The sequence below is a fragment of the Astatotilapia calliptera genome, chromosome 15, assembly GCF_964374335.1.
Source record: "Astatotilapia calliptera chromosome 15, fAstCal68.1, whole genome shotgun sequence".
In the NCBI taxonomy this organism is placed as follows: Eukaryota; Metazoa; Chordata; class Actinopteri; order Cichliformes; family Cichlidae; genus Astatotilapia; species Astatotilapia calliptera.
The window spans coordinates 40557721-40581265 of NC_137436.1; the positions used below are offsets into that span (position 1 = coordinate 40557721).

The following is a 23545-nucleotide window of genomic DNA, read 5'->3' on the forward strand; positions in this document are numbered from 1 at the left end:
GCTCAATATCAGTCAAAACAATGACTGAGCTGCACTGATGCAGGTACTGGAGGCTGTGTATGCAGTGCATGATGTTAGTGTACATACTGTGCACCTGTTTAATGACAACAATGAGCTACAGCTAGCTCTTAAATACCTTCATGTTATGTTACTTATGTGTTATGCTAGTGCGCTATCATATGATTTAGTCCTATTGATCGCTTGATATAGTTTGATATATTTTTATGATTAATTAATTAATGACTCAACTGGATCTCAATTTAAAAATGTACCATTAGGTTATGAATATTAGAAAGTTATGTTGACACTGAAGGAATCACTGTTATCAAAAGTTCACCAGGCGAGGCACAGAGAAAGTTTAATAGATAAGAAGAAAAAAATTTATTTTTTATGTCTCTACCATAAAGGGAAGGATGTTTATCAAGTCCTAACAGCTACTAACTGTTAATAAAATGCTGCTCTGACCGGTTGATCAGCTTCAGGTTTGTCACGTGAGGCCTGGAGGAGGAACAGATGGATGGATGATGGATGAAAATTTTGCTCCAGCAAAGCGAGCGCCTCTTTATTAACCACAACAATCAGATACTTCCTGTCAGCAACACCAAACAGCTCTGCTGCTGCTGTTGTTGATGAAATGTGAGACTGAATGGTGGAGGCTGCTACGGAAGAATAAGCGTGAGAGTGAAAAGCATGGAAGCAGATGCTGATCGAAGAGGTGATTGATTTGATGACATAACAGTGAAGCAGTCAGTACAAACAGCTGCTCCTGTTGTGATGAGCAGACTCAGCGACAGGACGAGAGGACGTGTCAGCGAGCAATAACGCAGAAACACGTTCCTCCATCTTTGTTTTATGCTGCAGAAGTCGACCTCCTACAAATGACCTACATTCTCATGCAGGTGAAGCAAATACAGCAACGCAAAACCAGCTGAATGATGCAGCAAATAAATCTGCAGCACTGTTGATTAATCACATTTTTATGAATCTACTTTCATCTGAGCTCAATTTATTTGCGCATTTTGATAAAATTCTTCTTTTGGCTTTTCGTCCTTTTTCTCAAACTGCAAGAACATCTGGAATGCCATGAATCCAACGCTCAATCACAAAAAGTTCCCTCACTGAGAGCAAATAGCAGCAACAGCTTCAATCCCAAACAGATGATGGAATGAAGGTCAAAGGTCAGAGGTGACAGACTAAACTGATGCCCAGTCTGACAGAAAACACTAACCCCTACATAGCATAAGCTCCTCCTCCAACTTTCCAGCTCAGAGATCTGTCTGCGAGTCTCGCTGAGTCCGAGAAACAACGTTGCCAGAGGTCAGATGACCTTTTCCTCTGATTCAAGGAGGAAAATCATCAGAAATATGACAGAACGAAGAGGAAACAGACTGGACGTCAGTGCATGTGCACTGTGCTCATCAATAACAGTTTTGAGTGACTGTCTGAGAGCATATTTAAAGTAAACAGATAAAATCAGCTCTTCACTTTGAGCAAACCAGCTGATCAGCTCACTGATTTCCTTCCTTTGATGCTGGTTTCCCACAGAAAATTATTTTGTCACATTATTATGCAGGGATGCTGCCGTTTCATTAGACTTTTCTTTTGATTTGAAGTGGCAGGCGGCAAACCAGAAGTGGGAATAACCCTGTCATGTGACCTACTACAACAGGGTTACAAGCATAATGACTCTGAAAGGCGTTTCAGGCTAAAGGCCGTTCAGAATGATCAAACAAGATTATTCAAAAACAGCAATATGCAGTTATTTTGCTATTCACATGTAAAAATGAAAAATAGATGACTTTGGTGGAGGACACAGGCTCACCCGGCCTGGACCAGCAGTGTTTTTGACCACACAGCCCGTCTCACAAGAACGACTGCAGGAAGTCAGCGAGTGCAGGAGGGGAGTCTAGATGACAGTTGCAGCAGACTCTCAGGCCGCAGGCAGCCACACGGCGAGTGACAAAGAGCTGGAGCTGACATCCAACTGTTGTGTACTACAGAGAGCGCAGCGGGAAGAGACCACGATGCAGAGTCAAAAACAACGAGTAATACTCCGTCCATAGGTCACCGTGGCTTGAGCTGAACTAGACTGTGAGCGACTTTGAGCTTTCAGGCAGGGGCGAAAAAGCATTACTGTAATCATTATAATTAATCATTTGAAGTCAAAAGTCGAATTAGAGCTCAGCTCAAATTCTGGATATGAAATCTGTTTCCTTATAAGATCTTCAGCCCCTTTTTGCCACCTCTGTCTCTTTCTTGTCTGACAGTTATAGATCTGAAATGGATCTTTTTTATTATCTTAATCTTAATAGATTGTTTAATAAGAGTGTTCAGCCTTCCATAACACTTTGGTCTTTAGTTGGTTCATTGTCTTTTAAACTAGTTCACTAAAATAAAATAAAACCCCTCATTTTGTGCATCCTGGGATTTGTAAAACCGTGAAAACAGTGTTCAGCATTTCACTGTAACTTGATGTGCAGCAGAGGCTTCCAGTACGTTTTCTCCTGGTTTATCGGTGTGTTACCTAACACAAACACTGTCATACCCACAACACATGAGGAGCCACTGGTGCAACACTTGGGTAACATAACAGGGGTTTCGTGCACTATAGCTCTGTTTTTGTGTCTTTTAAAGCCTCTGTTTATTTCCTGTAAATGAAAGCTCGATGTTTGTTTCCACTTTTTGGTTGGGGCCCGTGAGCTCGGATATCATGATGAGGACTTTATGATAATCTCTGCGTTCTGTTGTCTTACGTACAATTGGAGGAAAATATTTGGAAACAAATCAGAATTAAGAACATTAAAAAAAGAAAAGGTTCACACAGATTGTGAGACATCAGACTGCGTCTCCTCCTACAGAAGACTGAATGAGACTGACTACATCAACACTCGTGTATTTTGGACCGCTGTCTCTGTCTGCAGTGGTCCTTCTGTCTTTCTTAGTTTTCAGTGTTTTTCATATATTTGTTTATCTATTGATATCTGATCTATTATCTATTTCTGCTTGTATTTTCTGTCTGACTCTGACTCTCAGTCTCTAAACCGGGGGCCTCATTGACCCCCTGAGGCTTCTTCACTAATCCTTCTATGCTTATTAAAAAAAGCTTCAGAATGGTCCTTTAAATGCAAACTGACAGCTTTGTTTTGTTATTTTCTGTATTTGAGCTACTTCAAAGTTTTCTTTATTCTCTTTATGTATTCATTTTTTACTGTGAAGGGTGTTTCTGAGCAAACAGAGATGTGAGACAGCAGAGGAGCTGCTGGGAGCCACACCCTCCATCTGTGCCAGCAGCCTCCATCACACTCACTATAACAAAGCTTCAGATCACCAGGAAAAGACGTCTACATACAGAACAAATCCCAGAAAACTGAAGGTACTGTCTCTGTTTCTCATGTGATCAGTCAAACCACTAAAGGGCAATAGCCCCACAGTTTCTCTCACATTATTCTCAATAATGTCTGTGAAGGTTCGCAGTCATCATGGTCGCTGTAGTCTAAGGAACTTGGAAAGAAAAGCGTCTGGACTTCTTTAAGTTTCTCTGAAGACGTTAAGAGAGAAGAAAATGATTCAAAATCCTGTAGAGCACAGCACAGAAATCTTATTAAGCTTGGGGTTTAACTGAGAGCAGTCATGCGCCTTTGTTAGGGTCTCAACAGAACCGTGGGCTGGCTTAAAAAACAACTTGAGTTTTGCTGTGATTTAATCAAAGGAAATATTTTTATGATGAAGGATTTGAAATTATTCATACAGTCAAAGCAGCTACTGAGGATGAGATTTTTACAATAGCTCTCATCATGTAATCCAGCTCTCTCTGATGATGAGGCTGGACACTGGAGAAGCAGAGCAGCTCCTGCAATCATCGCTGTAGAAGGATCACCGCACTGACAGCAGAGATTTATCTGTAAATGTAGAATAAATCCCGCCAGCAGTTTAATACTCACACAATACGTTTCTTAATTTTTTATTTGGTTGTTGTTATTCCTCATTATTCATCCAAAAGTTATAGACCCTCTTAAGCTCTGACCCACTACTGCACTTTGTACGCTTGGACTGATTACCACATGGGCAAATGGCCACATACCCAGCACCCTGCAGCCAGTGGAAGCCCACGACAGTTGTTGTATTTCAAATATTTGCATAAAGGGATTTTTGTTTGAATGTTTTCTAAATTGAACAATCTAAGGATTACGACAGAGGTCTAATATTAACTGTTACGGTGATAGTCGTGGAGCATTCAAGGACTACCTGAGACAAGGAAAGTGAGCTGCATCCTCTGACGTACGTGGAGGAAAACAATTCTTAACTGTGGATTAAATTTTGCTAACACATACAGGTGAGACTGCTTAACGAGTATTGTACTGTACATGGTGAATAAAGGACGTAACAATAATTTAACAGGACAAAAGGTAAGTATTACATGTTGTAATTGTGAGCTACCTCACATTTTCCTCTACAACTCTGTGCTTGGTACAAATACCAGACACCCTGTTTACAGAGTAGGCAGGTGGGCCTGTGGCAGGTTTGTGTTCAGGCTCGTGATAAACCGTGATCTCCTTTGTCCTTCCAGGGACACAGATATATACTATTCACTATCTCGATCGGTCTCCTCTTACTTACTGACCTACATCTGCCAAAACAGTATTGTCCCTAACGGTACCTTATTCTTATTCTTTCTATGTGTACATAAAGCTGCAAAGAATGTGGAACAATTACTTCTTCTGATGTTTGAACTTTCATTACATTTGATGTTTCTTATGTTTTTATACTGATTTTATATAATTTGCTATGTGTAATTTTAATAAATGTTAAAGGTCGTAAATACAACTCTGATTAAATGTCCGGCCTAAATTCACACGACAGCATTAAGGTGCCATGAAAGTACCTTTTTTTGCACCTTTTTTCATTCCTTTCAGAATTCTTTCCTGTATATTTCCTGTGAAATATTTTCCCTGAAATGCAAAACTTTCATTCAGTTTTATTAAGAAAAATAGCTCTGCTTTCACTCTTCTTTCTAAGGAAAGTTTAGGTGCTTTATTTATCAGAGCCTGGGCCTATTGATGCTCCCCTTTGCCCAATCCAGCTTGTTCAGTAATCCTGGACCCTCCCCTACACCACACAACAGAAAATACAAACCTACAGCAGCTGCACCCTTCATGTTCACCTTCTGCAGGCCTAATCAATGCAATAAATCATTCAGGAGCATGGCCTGCTTTTCTTCACCAATTCACAGATTATGCATGTGCATTAAAAGGAGCATATATGAAAAACAACCAACATAAAACTTCGATCTGACAGACATAAAAGCAGAAGCAGAGCAGGTCCAGAGGAACAATCACCACCACGTATTTTCTTAAAATCAGCACATTTCAATCACGATGAAGACAAACAATAAACAGAGAAACGCTGAAGAAAGCTGCGACAGCTCCAGCAGAATAAATGAATATTTAACAGAGTGGGGTGATGCATCCTTAACCAGTGAACCCAGTGAAACCAGCGCATACTGGGGGAGACTGCAGGAGACCTTCAAGGCCCAAAATGATCACCCAACTTAAAAAACACCTCACAGTAAATTTCCATGTGACTTTCGGCTGAATGAATATCCATAGAGGATTTTCGATTTGATTTTTTGTTTTTACGATAAAACAGATATTTTTTCTACAGGACGCTTTCTTGTTATTCTTGAATCTGACCTCCTTTTTAGCTGCTGCTTCTCTGACGACATCTATGATTCATCAGCTCCTCCATCCTCCTCCATCCATCTGCATGCATGAAGGAGAAAATACAGCCCTCCCTTCCCTTCCCAACCCCATCACCTAATACCCCGCATGAATGATGGATGAAATGAAAACAGGGTGGAGGAAAACAAGAACATTAAAAATCCGACTCAAACCTGAAATCTCCGCCGCAGCTTTTAAAATCCGGACACATCAGCCTCCTCCCGTCTGACCTGCGCTCATCGGCGAGTCTCTTTATGTCTTTATCCGCTGCGTTTAGGAAGAGAACCACATCTAGTCGGACCGAACCGGACCGGGAGAGGACAGGAGGGTCGGTACGGTCGGAAAAAGCCAGATTATAAGGGAATGAGGGGTGAGATGGAAGCGACAAACCGAGGAGCGGTCGGTCCTTACCTCATGACTCTGAGACTCCGAGCAGAGCTGAAGATCACAGAGAGAAGAGAGAGAGGGAGAGAGAGGGGGGTGGGGGGGGTGGAGGGAGGAGACAGAGTCGGGGGGGGGGGGGGGGGGGGGAGTTATATGGAAATAGAAAAAGGTTTTGTTAAAGACCGCTGAACTCAGTACAAAAGCAAATCATCCTTTTAAAGTTATCCTCACTGTTTACGCACAAATGAACAGACGCATCAGTCTGAGAGGGACACATGAATCACACCTCATTAAATGTGGCTAAAAACAGAGAAAGCTCAGATGATATTCAAATGCATGTGGAATAAAAAATATAAAGTCAAAGCAGTGAGACGGGATCCTTAAGGTGAAGACAAACACATTACATAAAAAAGGAATATCTTTTCATTCACTGTTTGAATCACAGCTGGTTTCTATATAAGTTTCCACTGTGTAAAGTTTTTGTGCTTTAAAGATTTAGTTTGATTGCTGAGAGGTTTTAGTTGTTTAGTTGATTATTTGTTGTGTTTGCGTCCTCCTGTGTTCTTGTTCTTCAGTGTAGTTTGTCTCTGTTCTTTAGGTTAGTTCCTGTTGTACTTTGGTAGCTTGTTGTCTCAGGTGTCCTCACCTATTTTTTGTTCCCCTTGTGTCTCCCATTCCCAGTCAGTCCTCACTGTATACGTAGTCCTGCCATTCATAGCTGTAGGTTTGCGTTTCCTGTGCTCCCTGTTTGCCTGTTCGTTGTGTTTTTTGGACTCTAATCAATTGGCTTTGTGTTTCATGGCTCCTGCCTCCTGTGTCTACAGTTATTGCACTCCACACACAACTAACGATGGCAGTTTAGGGAAATCAATCCAACAGCTGTTGGAAAAAAAAGTACACGTAAGACTGCAGAATTAATCAGCCCAACAAGCCAAACTTCACAGTTTCAGGACCAGCAGACTGAAAAACAGCTTTTTTCAGTGCAGCATCAGGCTGTTCAGTACTTACAACAGACCAATTACATGCTCACCACTGTGGAATATTCACCTTATGTGCAATAGCCCCAAACCTAAAACACCTCTGTTATGTCCATTTATTCCACTGCCCACCTGTGCCATCATTTGAGCTGGTATCATTAGATTTTTAATCTCATTTATTGTTTTATGTATGATAGAAGAAAATACAGGATATATATTTCTAGGAATTATATTTTATTCTTATTGTATAAATGTTTATCTTTGTATGCACCAAATACAGCAGTGCTTCTAATTTTGATGCATGTATGTTGTTGCTAATAATGACAATAAAACTTAATATATCTTAAACTTTGAGAATCCAGCTGGTCAGGAAAAGCTTACTCGGCTTACTTTATTGTTTCAAACATTACACATGTTCTTTGGTCTTTTTTTTCTTGATATGATTGTTGGTGTTGTTTCTGCATCATTATAATTTACATTACTCCACAGCTATCAGTGTTATTGACCAGTCGTGTTGTTGGGATATCAGGACTGGAAAAACATTAAACATTTAACCTAAACCAAAATCTTAAAACTGTAGATATAACTGTATAATTCAATAATTTACTCAAATGGTATTTAACCTAACTTATGGCTCTTAAAATATTAGTTTCTAACGGTAACTAAGCAGCAAGTAAAGACACAAATAACACTGAGAAAAAAATCAACTATACCTAGAAATAATAAATCAATGCTGACTTTTGTTTTAACACAGGACCACAGCCTCCCAGGTGGAATGAACCCAGTGATCTACCACAACCTGCTCCTCGCACATCACCTCAGCCGACTTCTGAAAGCGGCTTTAAAGTGTTTCTGTCAGAAACGCCTGAAGACAAGCAGCTCCTGCTGCAGTCTTTTCCTTCACAGCTGCAGAGCTGTGAAATCACAACAGCGTGATTTGAGAATGTGAGGAACGGGAGGTGCACTGATGCTTCTGCACCAAAATAACAAGAATGTTATATGAGAATGTCACACTGTTTATTATAATAATAATTTATTCATAACAAAATAATATTCCTCACATTCATTATGGAGGCTATGTGCTGTGCACAGCATATTTTAATGCAGTACTTGTGATTCATTCTGTTTCTTTAAATTAGAATTAATTAGTTTGTTGTGTTTAGTTCACTTTACAGTCAGGAACTGAATCTCTGCCACTTCCTCCTGCATCCTTTTCCTTCTTGTTCAGAGAAATGTTCACATTGGCTTTGATTGTAGACATTATTTAATAAATCCTTTTATCAGTTTACATGTGTAATTGTAAAGAGCTGATTTTCTTTAGAAACATCGCTAAGACTATAGTATTCTTGAAACCTGCCTCTCTGTCTAAATACAAAACCTAAATTTAGCTGCATTCAGGAAATATCTGATCAAACTGGGCAAAACCTCAAATGCATCAAACCAGTTTATCAAGAAAAACATTAATTTCCGATTATGAACAACAACAGTCAAAAAACTGATGAATATTGAAATTCACCTGGCTAAGTTTAGAATAATTATTAAACTGTTAACAGAATGTTTGACAGCCTAATTACCTTTGTTTCAGTATAGTAGACATTGACTCATTACCATCACATAAACGTTAGCTTTGCAGTGCTTCATCGTTCCCGCTAGAGGGAGATAAGTGACCGTGTTTCTATTTTACTTTATCCGGGTCTTTCCAACACATTCAGCATTTTTTTTTAAATCCATCCGTTCATCCGCAAAAAAAGGAAAAGAAAAGCAGAAGGCTAAGACCACACATTTTTTTAGCAGTCATTATCAGTAAAAAGCGATTTTAGCAACACAGTAGCATCCCCTGGCTGCAATATCAGTAATACAGACAATATAAATCAGCTGACTCTGACTTACAAACTGAGGGATACTGTGCACCCATCCACCACTTATACATATGCAACTTATCTGGATTTCCCCACCCAACCCTCCAGCTCTCCTGGCAAACACTGAGGGATTCCCAGCAAGCTGAGCGACAAAATCTCTCCAGTGTATCCTGAGTTTTCCCCGGCGTCTCCTCCCAGGGAGAGATGCCTGAAACACCTCACCTAGGAGATGCCCAGATGTCTACTGGGCTCCTTGCAAACCACCAAGCCCCTCACCCCATGTCTAATGGTGAGCGCAGACATCCTTCAGAAGCAACCCATTTAAAAAAGGTGCACATATACTTAAATTAATGATTAAATAATACTATGTATTCTTTGACAATAAATGATAGATGAATAATCAGCTGACTCTCCAATGCTTTATCATCTCTTTATGGATGATCAGGAGATAGGGGGGAGGGGGGGGGGGGTTGCATCAGCATGTGATTGTGAGTAAGTTAGAAACTAATAAATGTGGCTTACAGTACAACGTGCTTTGAGTGCTCAGTTACAACAGAAAAAGGCTATCAGGAGTACCGATCCCTTTACTCCAGCTCCACCATCTTGGACTGCAGCTGCAGTCTTTTGTTCTCTGCAGCCTTGTAGCGGCAGCAGTTCTCCACCTGCTGGAGGGTCTTATTAGTCAGATCTGGAGCAGATTTCAAACTGTCATCAGCAGCTGCAGTTCAAGACACTGGAGATGGAGTTTGTAAAAGAGGCTTGAGACACATGAGTGATCTTTAGAAATGCCACAACAGTTTAACCTGCAGTCAGGGAAACACAAGACGAGGAGGACCGGAGCCAAGCTGGTTACTACAACTTTGAGAAAAAAAACGGAAACATTAGGAAATCAGTCACATTGTTGTCTCAGGTAGATAATAAAATTAAAGTAAGTCACAAAATATAATATTGCTCTGCCCAAATATAGTCTATTTGTGGGGAACAGTGGACTTGTTAGTCACAAAAGCTTTGTTACACTTCTTGATGGTCCTTTAAGAGTCTAAGTGGGACCATAACTTACAGAGTATCATCATGCTGTGTTCAGTAAGACTTCAAACTAACAATTAAGAGCATGAAGTCATCAGGAAAGCGCTTCCAGCCTCTTCACTTTTCCATGACGCAAAATTTAGATTGTAGCCTGTGATAACTCCAAACACTTACACATAACCATATCAATGTAAACACCGAGATGCAATCCCCAAACCTGCAAGCAACACATGCTTCATCTGTTATATCAGCAGCTCTTTGTCCTCATGCACCACGGGACAATAATCAATGCGATATCGATCACTCACTACTGAAGCCTCACTGTAACATTACGTAACATTACATTAGTCTTATTTGCATCTATTGTTTTCCTTTTGATGAAAGAAGGATCGAGATAATTGTTTTGAAGGAAAACCAAAACACAAAATGACTTTGGTACATTTGATCAGACGATCAGGAGTCACACAACCCTAAACAGGGACATTTGATCACTAACAGGTACACAGCTTATATTACAGGCAGCCTGAACAGCCAATACTGCGTATTTCTAATGTAACCTGATAGGATTCAAGCGTGATTTTTACTTCTACTGTATTCTATTTATTCTGCTCATTGCATTTTTTCCTGTCGATGACGTGTCTGACTGACGCTAAAGGAGGTGAAGGTGAAGAAAAATGTATTTTTATTTTAGAGGAGGAGGATGAAAAGAAGACTTCCGGTTATTCTCAGCCTTCAACCTAAAAGCGCGTAATGCTTTGAAAATAGAAAAAAACACAATGAAAGTTATTTATTCACAGAAAGTTTTATAATCGTATTTATTATCGGTGATGTGTACGGGTGAGTGTAACGGGGGGAGTGCGGGGATTAAAAAAGCTAAAAATGTTCAAATTTGGGCGAGGAGGAAAAGAAGCCTTAATTTATTTACTGTCTCTTTTTTCACAGCAGAAAACCTCAAATCTGACGAATGTGCCTTAAAGGGTTACACAGCCAACTACTGAAGGTAACAATTGAAATCTTTAGCATGTTTTAGTGCTACCCATTTATCCTTGAGAATACAGATATTTGGTGTAGCGGATTTGAAGCTTTAAATAATATTGTATGCAGTCTGTAACTTCAGTAAGATCATCCGCAAGAGCCCTTTATTCTGAAAATCCATTCGAACGGAAGTCTTGTCCTGCCAGCGGAGTCGCGGAAGGAGGTGATGGAGGAGGGAGGAGAAGGAGGAGGAGGAGGAGGAGGAAGAGGAGGTCTGGTGTGCGCTGAGCAGCAGCAGCAGGTCTGATGATGGTGATGATGATGATGGTGATGATGATGGTGTGAGTCAGACAGCCGAGGATTCAGGCTGCTCACAGCCGCTCCGGAGTAGACAAACCCCGCAAACACACACACACTCACAGGGAACGACGGAGAGGATCCGCGGAGATAAGGTGAGTCCGCAGGCATCACACCCACACCCGCCACTGCGCTGACACTCACACCGGAAAAAAACAAACGCACCGTCAGCCGGGGAGGATGTCGGGCAGCAGCCGAGGAGCAGAGCTCCACGGCCGGTCTGATTTCACCACCCGGCTCGGTGCTGGTTTGACTGTATTCCAACAATCTGTGCGCGCGCGCATAGGTGTGCGCGTTCATATATGGTTATAGACGCGCGTGCCCGACTACGCGCACGCCCGAGGAGCAGTCTTACTATTGAGTGCAGTCACAGTGATTAACATGATGTGAGGAGGTAATGACACCGAGGAGCTGCAGCTGATTGAGAGAACAAAGCTGCAGGTCAGTGTGTGTGTGTGTGTGTGTGTGTGTGTGTGTGTGTGTGTGTGTGTGTGTGTGTGTGTGTGTGTGTGTGTGTGTGTGTGTCGTGACAGTGTTTTATAGTCGTGAAATGCCATCACGAGCACAAAAAATAGTACCGTAAAAGCTGCTGTAGTGAAGATGCTTTTTGAGTTTTAACTTAAAGAACAGTCACACGGTGACCGAAATGTGGTGCAAGTCTCAGAACAGAATGATCAGCAGCCCAGCCTTATCATACTCAGTGATGGAAGTCATCATCATTGATAAATGGTATTTGAGTCAAGTATACTTTAGTTAGCCACCTTTATAGTTAAGAAATAGTGAACTGCATTTAGTAATGATCAGTATTTAGATAATAACTGGTTTGGAGAACACATCCAGATTGGGTTCATACTCAGAGTGCATATGTAGGCAGGGAGCAGGCAGTAAATACAGTAGCTTGTTTTAGTGTCTTAACAGCTAATGAAATCATAATCAATACTGTTTATCAATGATTGATGTAACCTTTTTGTGTCATTAGTTTGTGCAAGAAAAATGACTTTGTGAACTATATGTTGCATTATGTGTGATGTCATAGCTAACACGAGAAGTCAACAGTTGCACTGAGATGATATTTACACAGATAGTATTTTGATTTTTATTACATGTTAGTTAAACGATTACCAAACTCACTGAGTCCCAGAATGATTTACTGCTCTTTAGTCAAAGCCGTTGCTGTCTTAGGGATAAACTCAAGTTTTCCTTTAGTGTCGGCGCTGTGACGCGCATGTGACGTCATTAGCCATTTCCGGGTCAGATGCTTCTTCAAGTTCCCAAAAGCAAACAGAGGCAGAGGCGCCTCTGAGAGTTAGAAAAGGTCCAAAGTCTGACATAAAATGGTCAGCGTGGCTGTTCATAAAGGTGTTCAAGTGTCCACGGAAAAGGATTTATGAGGTTTAGTGGAGTTTAGATAACTATCTGGTGTCTGGATGACACTATACTAAATACTACATCTACCCTATAACTTTGGATGTGAGCACAGACAGGAAAAAGAAGTGAACAGCATGCACATCTGGTGGCTTAGAGGGTTGAACCAGTCACATAGAGAACCATTGCCAAACGAATGCAAACACATTAACACAGGTAAGATAAGCGTTCGGTTCTTCTCATCATTCCTGATCTGGAGAGAGGAATGTCATCATATGGCATCGAAAACTTTAGCCAGAAGAACATTTGGGATGAGCCCATGCACAGCTGGAGGTTAGTTATTACTATGTTGCTGCATGGTTTGGATATTCGCAGTGAAAAATATAATTCGCAGTTTGCAGTTTGGCAGGAGTCACAAAGATACACTTCAGACCTCATTGCTCTCACTTCTCATTCACTTTGAATGAGTTGACGTCACGTGTTTCTGCTCCATGTGGCTGTTAGCCAATGACAGGCTCACCTGTGCAGTTGAAGAAGCTGATTTTCAGTCTGTCGTTTTCAAACAGTTACAGCAACTAGCTGGGATAATGCTAACTGCTGATCAAAGCTTGGCTAACGTGCTCTGTGATAATTAGTTACTCGTGCTGTGATGATTGTGGCGGCATAGACCACATTAAACATGAGGAACACCAAACATTAAAGCAAAGCATAAGAAATCTTAGTTGGCCTGAGACTGATTCTTCTCTGAAGTGTTCGATTGTTTGGCGTTCAGGATGCTGCGTGCTGCCATTAACAGTGCATATAAAAAGCTTTGGAAGTAAGTGAAGTGTCAGCGCTGTGTGCCTGAGATGAGTGTATGAGTATCCATATCAATATAAAAGGACAAATGTAGCTTCCGGGTCTGAAAAATGAAGCCAACACAGATGTGCAGATGTGTTCTTCTTAATGGCCACCAGTGGGCGATGGTTGTGGTCCATGGCAAAAACACAGCGATACACCGACTGTAGTGTTTGAAACTTTTGGCTTTATTTAGTCAATATGATGGATCTTACTCTGGAATGTATCTTACTCTTTTTGTATTTTTGTATTAATAGTCCAGTTATAACATTGATCATCCTCTTACTTATCCTCATATTTAAAAGCCAAAAACAAATTAAAATTAAAAAATAAGTAAGTGGAAATGCAGCGAGGAGCCTCCTTAAGAAATGAGCCAGCTGAGGTGGCTCTGAATGGGATGCCTCTTGTGTGCCTGCTCAGAGACCTCGGGGACAGACCCAGGATACGCTGAAGTGATTATGCCCTGTGGCTGACTTGGGATTGCCTCAGTATCCCTGGAAGACCTGGAGGAGATGGCAGAGGGAGGAAGATCTCTACTTAGACTGCTCCAACCTCCAGCTGGATAAAGAATAGAAAATGGATCGATTAAAGGCTGGAAACAGAAAAGAAACAAACTCACATCTGAGAAGCAGGAGCATTTGGATGCTTTTAGAGGAGAATGTGTGTTTTTTAAAATCCACTTCTTAATCAAATCCTAAAATTTTGATCTGGCAAGCAGACAGGCACAAGTATGTAGTGACACAAGTAGAAGGAAAAAGTACAGTACTGAAATATGAGTTATTTGCATTTTTGTACTCCTCAGTCTGCTGCAAGCTTCCTGTTGGACCGGTATACTCGCTTCCCACATGTTCACGCCTCAAAATCAGATTTTATCTGAAAAGCTTTCAGTTTACGATTCATTCAGATGTTATTCTCCACAAACATCTCAGAGAGTTAACAGCAACTCCAACTCATCTCCAGGAAGAAGTGGCTTTCTGAATCACATTCAGCTCTTTGCTGCAGGATATTAAACACTGAGATTTTCAACAGAGTGTGAATGATGTGAGGAGTTCAGCTGGAGGTGTGAAACTGCAGCAACCTCAGTGTAAGTGTGAGTACTTGGATTTCTCACGATGTGGGGACATGAATGAGTTCATGCAGTCACATTGTGGTGACGCTTCTCTTTTTAGAGAAAAAATAACATTTCTATACCGCCAGTTGTTACATTTTAGAATGAAGACTTCAAGGTTCTGTTAACTCTTCAGGAAGTGACTGAGTGTTACGCGATAAAATGCGTGTGTGAACTTTGTGCTATTTTTTTCAGGTCACACCTTCTTATTTTAGACAGGAGGGAAATTACATAACGTGTTAATAATTTCATGTTTCGGGTTCGTTGTAATCCTTCATTAAATCCTGTGAAGTTTCATTTAAATCACCAAAGCTATAGAAGAAATAGACGAAAACTATTAATAGAATGTCTTATATTAACACACAGTAAGGCACAAAGGGGAAAGGTTTGAATGTGGTAAGAAAAAATGGAAAAACAATAAGAAAGGACCCACAGCTTCCTCCCACAGTCAGAAATGGTTGTTCAGTTAACCCATGATTCTAAACATGCTGTAGGTGTGGATGTGAGTGTGAACAGCCCTGTGACGAACTGGCGAGCTGTCCTAGGTGTACCCTGTCTCTTGCCAGGCCCCCACCCACCCGATCCTGAATTGGATAAGAAAAATGGATGGATTTAAGGATGGGGAAAAATAAACAAATACAGAAAAAAGAAAGAAAAAGGACACAATGTGTCACAAGAATCTTAATATATACATTTAATCTCTCTGTTTGCCAACTCATTCTAAACAGTCAGGAGGTGAGAAACCAAACTTGGCACAGAGTCTGCACACGCCCCCTGTAGGTTCTCATCTATATCAGTTATTATGCTGCTATCGTGTCGTCTTAGCAACCAACTAGCAATAGGCTAAAATGGACTGTTTTTAGCATTTACACACCTATAATAGCTAAAAAAAAAGAATGCTATCATTTTAATTTCACAACACTAACATTCATATAACTCTGCAATATCTAAATAATACATGATATATTATAATATTGTCATGTTGCCTAGCAACCATCTAGCAATAGGCTTGAATTCATGAAAGGTGACACCCTATAGCAGCCAACAGCATGAACAGGCTAAACAATGCTGCTAACAATACTACAAAAAATAGCATTAATACTATTCTAAAATGTTGATGTAATGTTAATATTAATCACTTCATTAAAATTTCTGTAAAAAGTTAAAGTTACTGGGTAAGGTTGTGGTTTACGTTAAAATTCACCCTTTCAAACCAGTAACTCAGCTTGTTTAAAATTTATGAGTGAAACTAACAGACCGATGTCACACTGTGTTCACATTGTGCCTGACTGAGCGATGCAGGTGGCTTTGATAAAACTGCATTTTTTATACGGCCTGATACAAACTCAACTTTAGCTCGACACAATAAAAAGAGGGAGGCTCCACCTTGAGTCTTTTTTCAACTCTTACATTTTGAAAGTTAAATATTTATTGAGTTAAATTCTTAAAGAAGCAGGCCACTAAAGCAGCAAAGTAATATTTCAGAAATCCTGAGGCATCTGTAGAAACTTCCTAGCTGGATGATATGCTGGCTGGATATAAGCTCCTCAGTGCACCCGAGGGCATCCTGATCAACCACCTCAGCGACTTCCTTTTTAGTGGCTCTAGGCTGAGCAAAATAACAGTTAGGAGCATGAAGTGGGCAAGTCCCAGTCTAAACTTAGCTCAAAGGCAGTTCAATGAAAATCTCTATCATTTTGAGTAAAGAGTGTTTTTTTCCTCATACCTTAGAGGTAGAGCTGGGCGATATGAGATTTTTTCATATCACGATATGTTTTTTTCATTTCAGGCGATAACGATATCTATCACGATATAAGCCAAATAACTATATTTGTAAGATTTAAATGTGCCGTTGCTCACAAGTAAAATGTGAAATAATCAGAAGCTTGTTTTTAAATATTTATTTCCCATAATAAGTTCAACAGGGTAGATGTACTTAAGGAACATGAGACTTTTTCAGATAAATAAAGGCAAATATTGTAAACTACACAAAAGGCAGCCGCTAAAGCGTTTAAGTTTCAAAATAGAACAAACGAAACAGACTAAATTGTCAATTCCACTTAGAAACAAAATATTAATTCTAAAAATAAATCTTAGTTTGTTTTACAGAATAACAGACAAAACTGACTAACTTTTGTCAATATCAAATAAACTGAGAACTAAAAGGAAATTCTCAATCTCTCCTTGTTGTATAGCTTAGCTTTTCAAACAGTTTTAACAGTTACTTTAGTCTGACAAAAGCCGAATGACGAATTAGCGCTTCCAGTCAGAGACTGAGGCTACGTCCACACGTACACGGGTATTTTTGAAAACGGAGATTTTCCGTTTTCGTTTTAAAAAATAATCCCGTCCACACATAAAGGCAGAAATGAAGGAAAACGCTGCTATGAACATGCCAAAGCAGCAGGTGGCGCTAGATTCCTAACCGTGCAGAAATGTTGGCCAATCAGAAGTCTAGAAGCCTCGGTGGGAAAAAGTAAACAAAGCTGGGGCATAGAAGCAGAACCGAGTCGTATGTGTGGAGGGACAGTAACTGTGTGTATATGTAAGCATTTAAACACTGCAGAGAGTAGAATTAACAGTATTGTAGAAATTCATTTCACCGAAACAATAACGTGGCGCACAGTGTGACGCATGCACCAGTTTATTGTATTTCCAGACTTGATTTCGGCACAATTTACAGTGCAGCTACTCTGTTTTTTGTCAGACTTGAAATAGCCGAAATACCTTCACACTACGGAACTTCTTTGGCTCTTCCGTTCGACAATCTCTCCGGCGTTGGAACCATCATCTGTTTTCTCTTCGGTCACGCTCGGTTGATTTCTCTAGTCGGCACACTCATTTCCTCCATTATGCGCTGGCTGCTTCCCAAACAAACACACGTGCGGCTTGGCACTTGTGCTGTACGTAACAAGTCACGCGACGTGACGCTGCGGCTGTGATTGGTTCGGCTCTGCGCTACTTAATTTGGATTGGCTGACCTTTTTTTATTTTTTATTTTTTTTTATTTTAAGAGGACAAGAGAGGCGAGGTCTATCGCGATAGCTTAATTTCTCTATCGAGTAAAAGTTATATCGCGATACATATCGTTATCGTTCTATCGCCCAGCTCTACTTAGAGGGTTACCTCAGCAGCTGGAGCTTGGAGTGAGAAAGAATCGACTTTTTCTGCTGGAGAACAATGGCCTTAGACTGAAAGAGCTGACTTTCATCAGTGCATGCTGTCATTTGTGTTCATCTGCAAAAACGGACGCACCTCAACTTCGCCCTGAGATCCTCTCCATGACTATGATAAAACAGGATGACGGATTATGAACGAGGCTGTGGATAGAGTTTTGTGTTTATTGTGTGTTGGCCCATCAGAGGGCGTAATCCACCAAATAACTTGACTTTTGCCTGTTATAGAAGATTTTTCTTTATCAGTCTGATCGATTGGTGAGCTGAGCAGAGTGGAATAATCTTTTTAAGCACAACTTATACGATAAAAATAATTTTTATCGTTCTTGCTTCGTCTCCATTTAAAGCAGGCCTGCACTGTCAGTAGCAATGACAGTAATAATTAGAATAATGAAATTCATATCCTGGTCTCACATTGGTCTGTTTTTTTTAGATTCTGCGTCTGCAGCTCTGATGCTGCTGCTTTAGTTGGAGGTGTTTTCCCTGCTGCCTGCCTCCGCGCAGGAAGTGACATCAAGTGATGTGGGCAGGCAGGTTACCTTGACAACAGCCCTGCTGGTGCCGATGACATGTTTGCTCTCCTCTCTCAGTGCCGTCACCACGGCGACTGGAAACACACTCTCTCTCTTTATCACACACACACACACACACACACACACACACACACACACACACACACACACACACACACACACAGTACATTGAGATGCTGCCATGGTTATATCCAGAAGCACAATGGAAGCTATCATGAGGCAGGTGTATGTGTGATGCTCGTCATGCTGATGGATTAACGAGGTGGTGATTGGCTGGTGGTCTGAATCTGTGGCAGAGATAAGGAGGTGGTGACGTTGGTGAGGAGGAGAAGGAGCTCCCTTTAGATTCGCTGTTGTCTTTCCTTCTCTGGGGTTTGTTTTCAGCTCTCCTCTTTAACGACATGGAAAAGTGTCATTTGTGCACGTTAGTCATTCTGAAGGGGTGGAGGGAGGCTCACAGCCTGGAAATCCTGAAATTACTTAAATTTGCCTGTATGTATTTGTACTGTTTCAAGTGATTAAACCAATAATGAAAGTAAGTACTAAAGAAAAACCAAAAAGAAAAATTCTACATTTTTCAGTCATTTCAATGATTTTTCAATAATTTAAAGTCCGGTCATTGTACCTGATCATTTTTAGAGGAGTGTTTTTTCTTTGTGAACTTGCGTAACAGTTACCTTTGAATTATTTAGACACAAAAAGGGACCTAACTTAAGGGATGACAACTTAGCAAAGGACCAGTTTTAATTGTTGGTTATTACCAGCATGTCACAAAAACACATCATTTGTTTCAAATTCTTCAGTTAGAAAGGAATACAATAGAGTAGAATAGCCCTTTATTGTCACTGCATATATACAACGAAAGTGTTGAATCTCTAAATGCAAAAGGTAACACAAATAGATGTAAGATAGTAGTTTTGCACCAGCAAAGTGATTCCGAGGGCTTTTAGCTAAAACTTGCCATGTCTTGGCATTTTTTGTCAGTCTTGTGTTGTGAACAAAAATAGTTGAAAATTGAACAAAATTGGCCTGAAAAACTATCTACATCCGATGAACAGCATCCGAAAGTCCTGTCCTTAAGAAATAGGAAAAAAGCAGCTAAGACCTGACACAGGACATGACAGACGCATCTGACCCTCGATCCATCGACTGTTCGCCAAAGATTCATCAGATATGGTCTCTGTGGAAGTCTGGCTGTCAACGAGACATCGTTAAAGAGGTGAAACAGGAAGAAAAGGCCGAGGTATACCAAATTACACAAGACTGGACTGAAAACAAGTTGTATAGAGTGATGAATCTAAATTGAATTCATTGGCCATCAAATAACTGTCGACAGGCACGTGTAAAACTCTGTGTGGGTGAGCTGTAAGGTGTAAAGCTTTAACAAAACTAAATAAAGTGTTCTTATAAAGGTGAGATGAGCTACACGAGGCACAAGCAAAGCTGGGCTTTTTACTATCTTGTACCTTAGGTGGACCTGGAAGGTGCTCTGCTACCTTCATGGACACCTAGGGAAACAGAGTAGTTGTCCACACTTCACTTTTAGCCCCACACTTCAAATGAATGCAATGTTTAAGGTGATATAATGTGCAGGACATCGTTTTGACCCTTTCATTTTGATCCAGTCGTATTAAATAATCCAGCTTATGTTCTTGTCCTGTCTTCTTTAGCTTACAGATCGTAGAGCCAGAGAAGCAGGTGAACTGTAGTTCCCAGAATGCCAGAGCAGAGTAATGACTACCGGGTGGTGGTGTTCGGTGCCGGCGGGGTGGGGAAGAGCTCGCTGGTGCTTCGGTTCGTGAAAGGCACCTTCAGAGACACCTACATCCCCACAGTCGAGGACACCTACAGACAGGTGGGGCTCTTGAGCATCTTCACGCATGATCAGAAAGTTTGGCTGTAAAAGTTTCTAATACCATGAATGAACTGTGCATACATTTAAGGTTTCTGCAATTACTAACACAGAGTGAGCCCCAACCATGCCATAGCTTTGCCAAACATCACCCACATCGTTTAGTGTTATTTGGGCTCTATTCAGTCTTCACAGCAAACTATTAAGTGCACCAGGTCTTGACCAAAATTGGCTCAAGTTTGATGTAGAATACTTTTGCTATATTTGGCTTAGAACCATTTTATGAATTATCATAAGGCCATCAGCACTGATTCATTGCTATCTGGGGCATCTCAGATAAGAAGCAGAAAAAGCTGGTTGGCTGAAGCAGTTAAAAAGAAACTGACACTTGCGTCTGGATAATGTTTCCTTCCACACTGCAGTAACAGAAATGTGTAAACGAAACCCTCCTATCAAATCTGCTGTCACTGTTAATACCTGACATCAGTGCCTGTCATCCCTGCAGGTGATCAGCTGTGATAAGAGCGTCTGCACGCTGGAGATTACTGACACAACAGGAAGTCACCAGTTTCCCGCCATGCAGCGTCTGTCTATCTCCAGAGGCCATGCCTTCATCCTAGTGTACTCCATCACCAGCCGCCAGTCACTGGAGGAGCTCAAACCCATCTATCAACAGGTCACACTCTGCAGATTAATTGCACCACTGCACATTAAACTCACAAAAATCTTTCAGAAACTTTGGTTTTCCAACGCCATTGTTATCACAGATGTTGAAGCACACACCAAACACACACCTCCACAGATGATACCGTCAGTCTGGTGGTGCAGAAACAAAGTGAAAAATGCCTCAGTGATATGCAGTTCACTGCAGAAGTCATGCTCAGGACTGACAGCTTCATCTTTGATGACCTAATGTTTAGTCCTAACTGATGTTATCTCATGCCCATTTAGGTTTTGGCCATTAAAGGCAGCGTGGAATCCATTCCCATCATGCTTGTGGGCAACAAAAGCGATGAAACGGCTCAGCGTGAGGTGGAGATGAAGGAAGGTGAGGCTCAGGCGGCTGCCTGGAAGTGTGCCTTCATGGAGACGTCGGCCAAGACGAACACCAACGTCAAGGAACTGTTCCAGGAGTTGCTGGCCCTAGAGAAGAAGCGGGACATGAGCCTGAGCATCGACGGGAAACGGTCGGGAAAACAGAAACGAGCTGACAAGCTGAAGGGAAAGTGCAGTGTCATGTAGAGCAGCTGGCAGCTGCAGAGGACTCACTCCAAAGGACTCACAGACTTTAGAGTCTGTCTGAATGCTAGAGCCCAAATGAACAAAATGACTAATAACTTAAAATGGAATCTGGAATATTTGAATATTTATATCAAGACCTCGGGCTCCTGCTACACCTGACATGGATTGTGTTTATGGTCTAAACTATTTGTAAAAAAAGCAAACAAAAAACTTTTTACACACTCAACTAACTCCTGCCACTATTAACAATTACATGAAAGAGTAAGGAGTACTTCACTAATGTCATTGTAAATGTTGAGCCAAAAATCAGATTATGGTTAAGCTCGAGTTTGTTCCAGCAGTTCCTACAGGACCAACCCAACTGGTCCTGACAGCTTTATTTTAGAGATGATCTTATTTTCAGCTCATTATGTTTCTGGGACTCGACAACATTAGACTTGCATGATTCTTAGTTCACAGAAACTCATTGTATACTGGCCCTTTATAGAGCCCCTCAGTTCTGTCTAAAACCAGCTCTCTCCTCCATGGTTTGTAAAGGTCCCTTTCTCTCCGAGTCCTTTGTGTGAATTGGCCCACTGTTGGAAGCCTGCCGAGGGGCAGCATGCAATGCTTGTGTGCAGATGACTGTGTAAACAAAAAGAAAACAGTTAAAACCCAAACACACACACAAACAACAACCTAGGGTGGACTTAAAGGACTATAGCCTTCACAGGGTCACCTGTGCAGCCAGGTGAGCTATAGTGGTACCCTGGATATCAATTAATTTAACATGACCTCCTACAACACAAGATGGTACATCTCAAGGAGTTTATCCCAATAAATACATGTTCAAATGTTTATGTAACAAAGTAAGAAAAAGCAGAGTAGTTCCTGTGTAAGATTTTATTTTTCGGCATGCTGCTTAAAATAGTGGAAATAAAACCAGCGCAGCAGGCTTCACACTTAAGCTAAGTTTAAGTACACAACCAGAAAGCACTAGTTTTTAAAATCTAACAGTTATTAACTATTAACCATTAGCTCACAAGAATGATGAAACTCTTTTGGCCTGCTTTCACTTGTCCCCCGTTGATATTCTAGCAACATGCAATGATGAGCAAGAAACCCAGGAACTGGATGGAACATGTTAGCATGCTAAATCTGATGTTGCAGAATATGAACTCAGTGATACTACATTTACTTTAGTCATCTGTATGACATGCTCAACACTAGTATTTGGGGCTGTCAGGTTTGCTAAAACATGCTAGCATGCTAATATATTAGGCATTCCCAAAAAGAACATTTGTGGCTGCTTGCTGCCCCCTAGTGGCAGAGGGGAGCATGGTTTACGTTTTTGAAATCCTGTGGCACTCTTGATTGGCTGCCTCAGGACTATTCATCACATATATACCAGACATTTATTCTCCGTCCTGCAGATAGGGCAGAAAAATAATTAAATAATCCTTTATCTAAGAAGTCTAACTGCTTTTCTATTGTGATTCCCTCCTTGGTGGCCGTGGCTGTTTTTTTATCTTGGAGCTCAGCTTTCTGCTGTGATTAGATCTTCAACATGCAAGCTAACAGTGTTTAGCCTCTGAACTCTCAGCTGACGGACTGCAGTGGAAACATCAGATTTCACCTTAACTCAGCAGGAAACTACAAAACGGCTTCAGTGATTTTCCAGCTGGCCTTTTGCACTGTTTTCATTTTCATCAAACACACAGAAAACAAAACATTGTTAGCATTAGCAGGGAGGTGCAGGGAAGCATGCAGCTACTGTATAAGTGATTTAAAGGAACAATCCAAAATATCTGGAAGCACCTTTTGTAGTGGTTCATCTCTGCGTGTCCAACACAGAGATGGAGCCAGGACGTGTTTAGTCTAGCTTAGCACAAGGACTGGAAGCAGCAGGGGAAACTTCCAGCAAACCTAAGATAATGAACTGTGCTGTCTTATGCTTATGCAATGCTAACTCACTATCTGTTAGTGTTGATAGTTTTTAGATGCTTTTAATTAATTAATTCCAAAACTACTTTTGTGGTTCTTAAAAGATCAGTTATTTTCACACACCAGGGTCAGGACAGAGAGGCAAACATTATTAAAACAGGTCCACTCTGCTAGTTTCTAGCTCTGTATTTTTATTGTGAGCCTCAGTTTCACA

General features: G+C 40.9%; 2 protein-coding genes across 4 annotated transcripts in view; one reads left to right on the top strand and one right to left on the bottom strand.

Moving 5' to 3' along the window:
• apc2 (APC regulator of WNT signaling pathway 2) overlaps positions 1-6175 on the bottom strand; it is a 41484-nt gene extending 35309 nt beyond the window's left edge. Inside the window, exon 1 of the mRNA XM_026194173.2 lies at positions 5891-6175. The gene's annotated coding sequence lies outside the window, so the exon portion shown is untranslated. The remainder of the gene's footprint in view (positions 1-5890) is intronic.
• Positions 6176-11128: 4953 nt separating this feature from the next.
• On the top strand, positions 11129-22857 carry diras1a (DIRAS family, GTP-binding RAS-like 1a). 3 transcript variants are annotated; one of them, XM_026142801.2, is made up of 4 exons: positions 11129-11390; positions 19985-20169; positions 20672-20842; positions 21118-22857. In XM_026142801.2, exons 2-4 carry the CDS (start codon positions 20032-20034, stop codon positions 21406-21408), a joined length of 600 nt encoding a protein of 199 aa, XP_025998586.1. In that variant the 5' UTR covers positions 11129-11390; positions 19985-20031; the 3' UTR covers positions 21409-22857. The 3 variants fall into 3 exon arrangements, with proteins under 3 accessions (XP_025998586.1, XP_025998587.1, XP_080145673.1); XM_026142802.2 differs by lacking the exon at positions 11129-11390 and adding an exon at positions 14396-14581; XM_080289547.1 differs by lacking the exon at positions 11129-11390 and adding an exon at positions 14566-14587.
• The last annotated feature ends 688 nt before the right edge of the window (positions 22858-23545 follow it).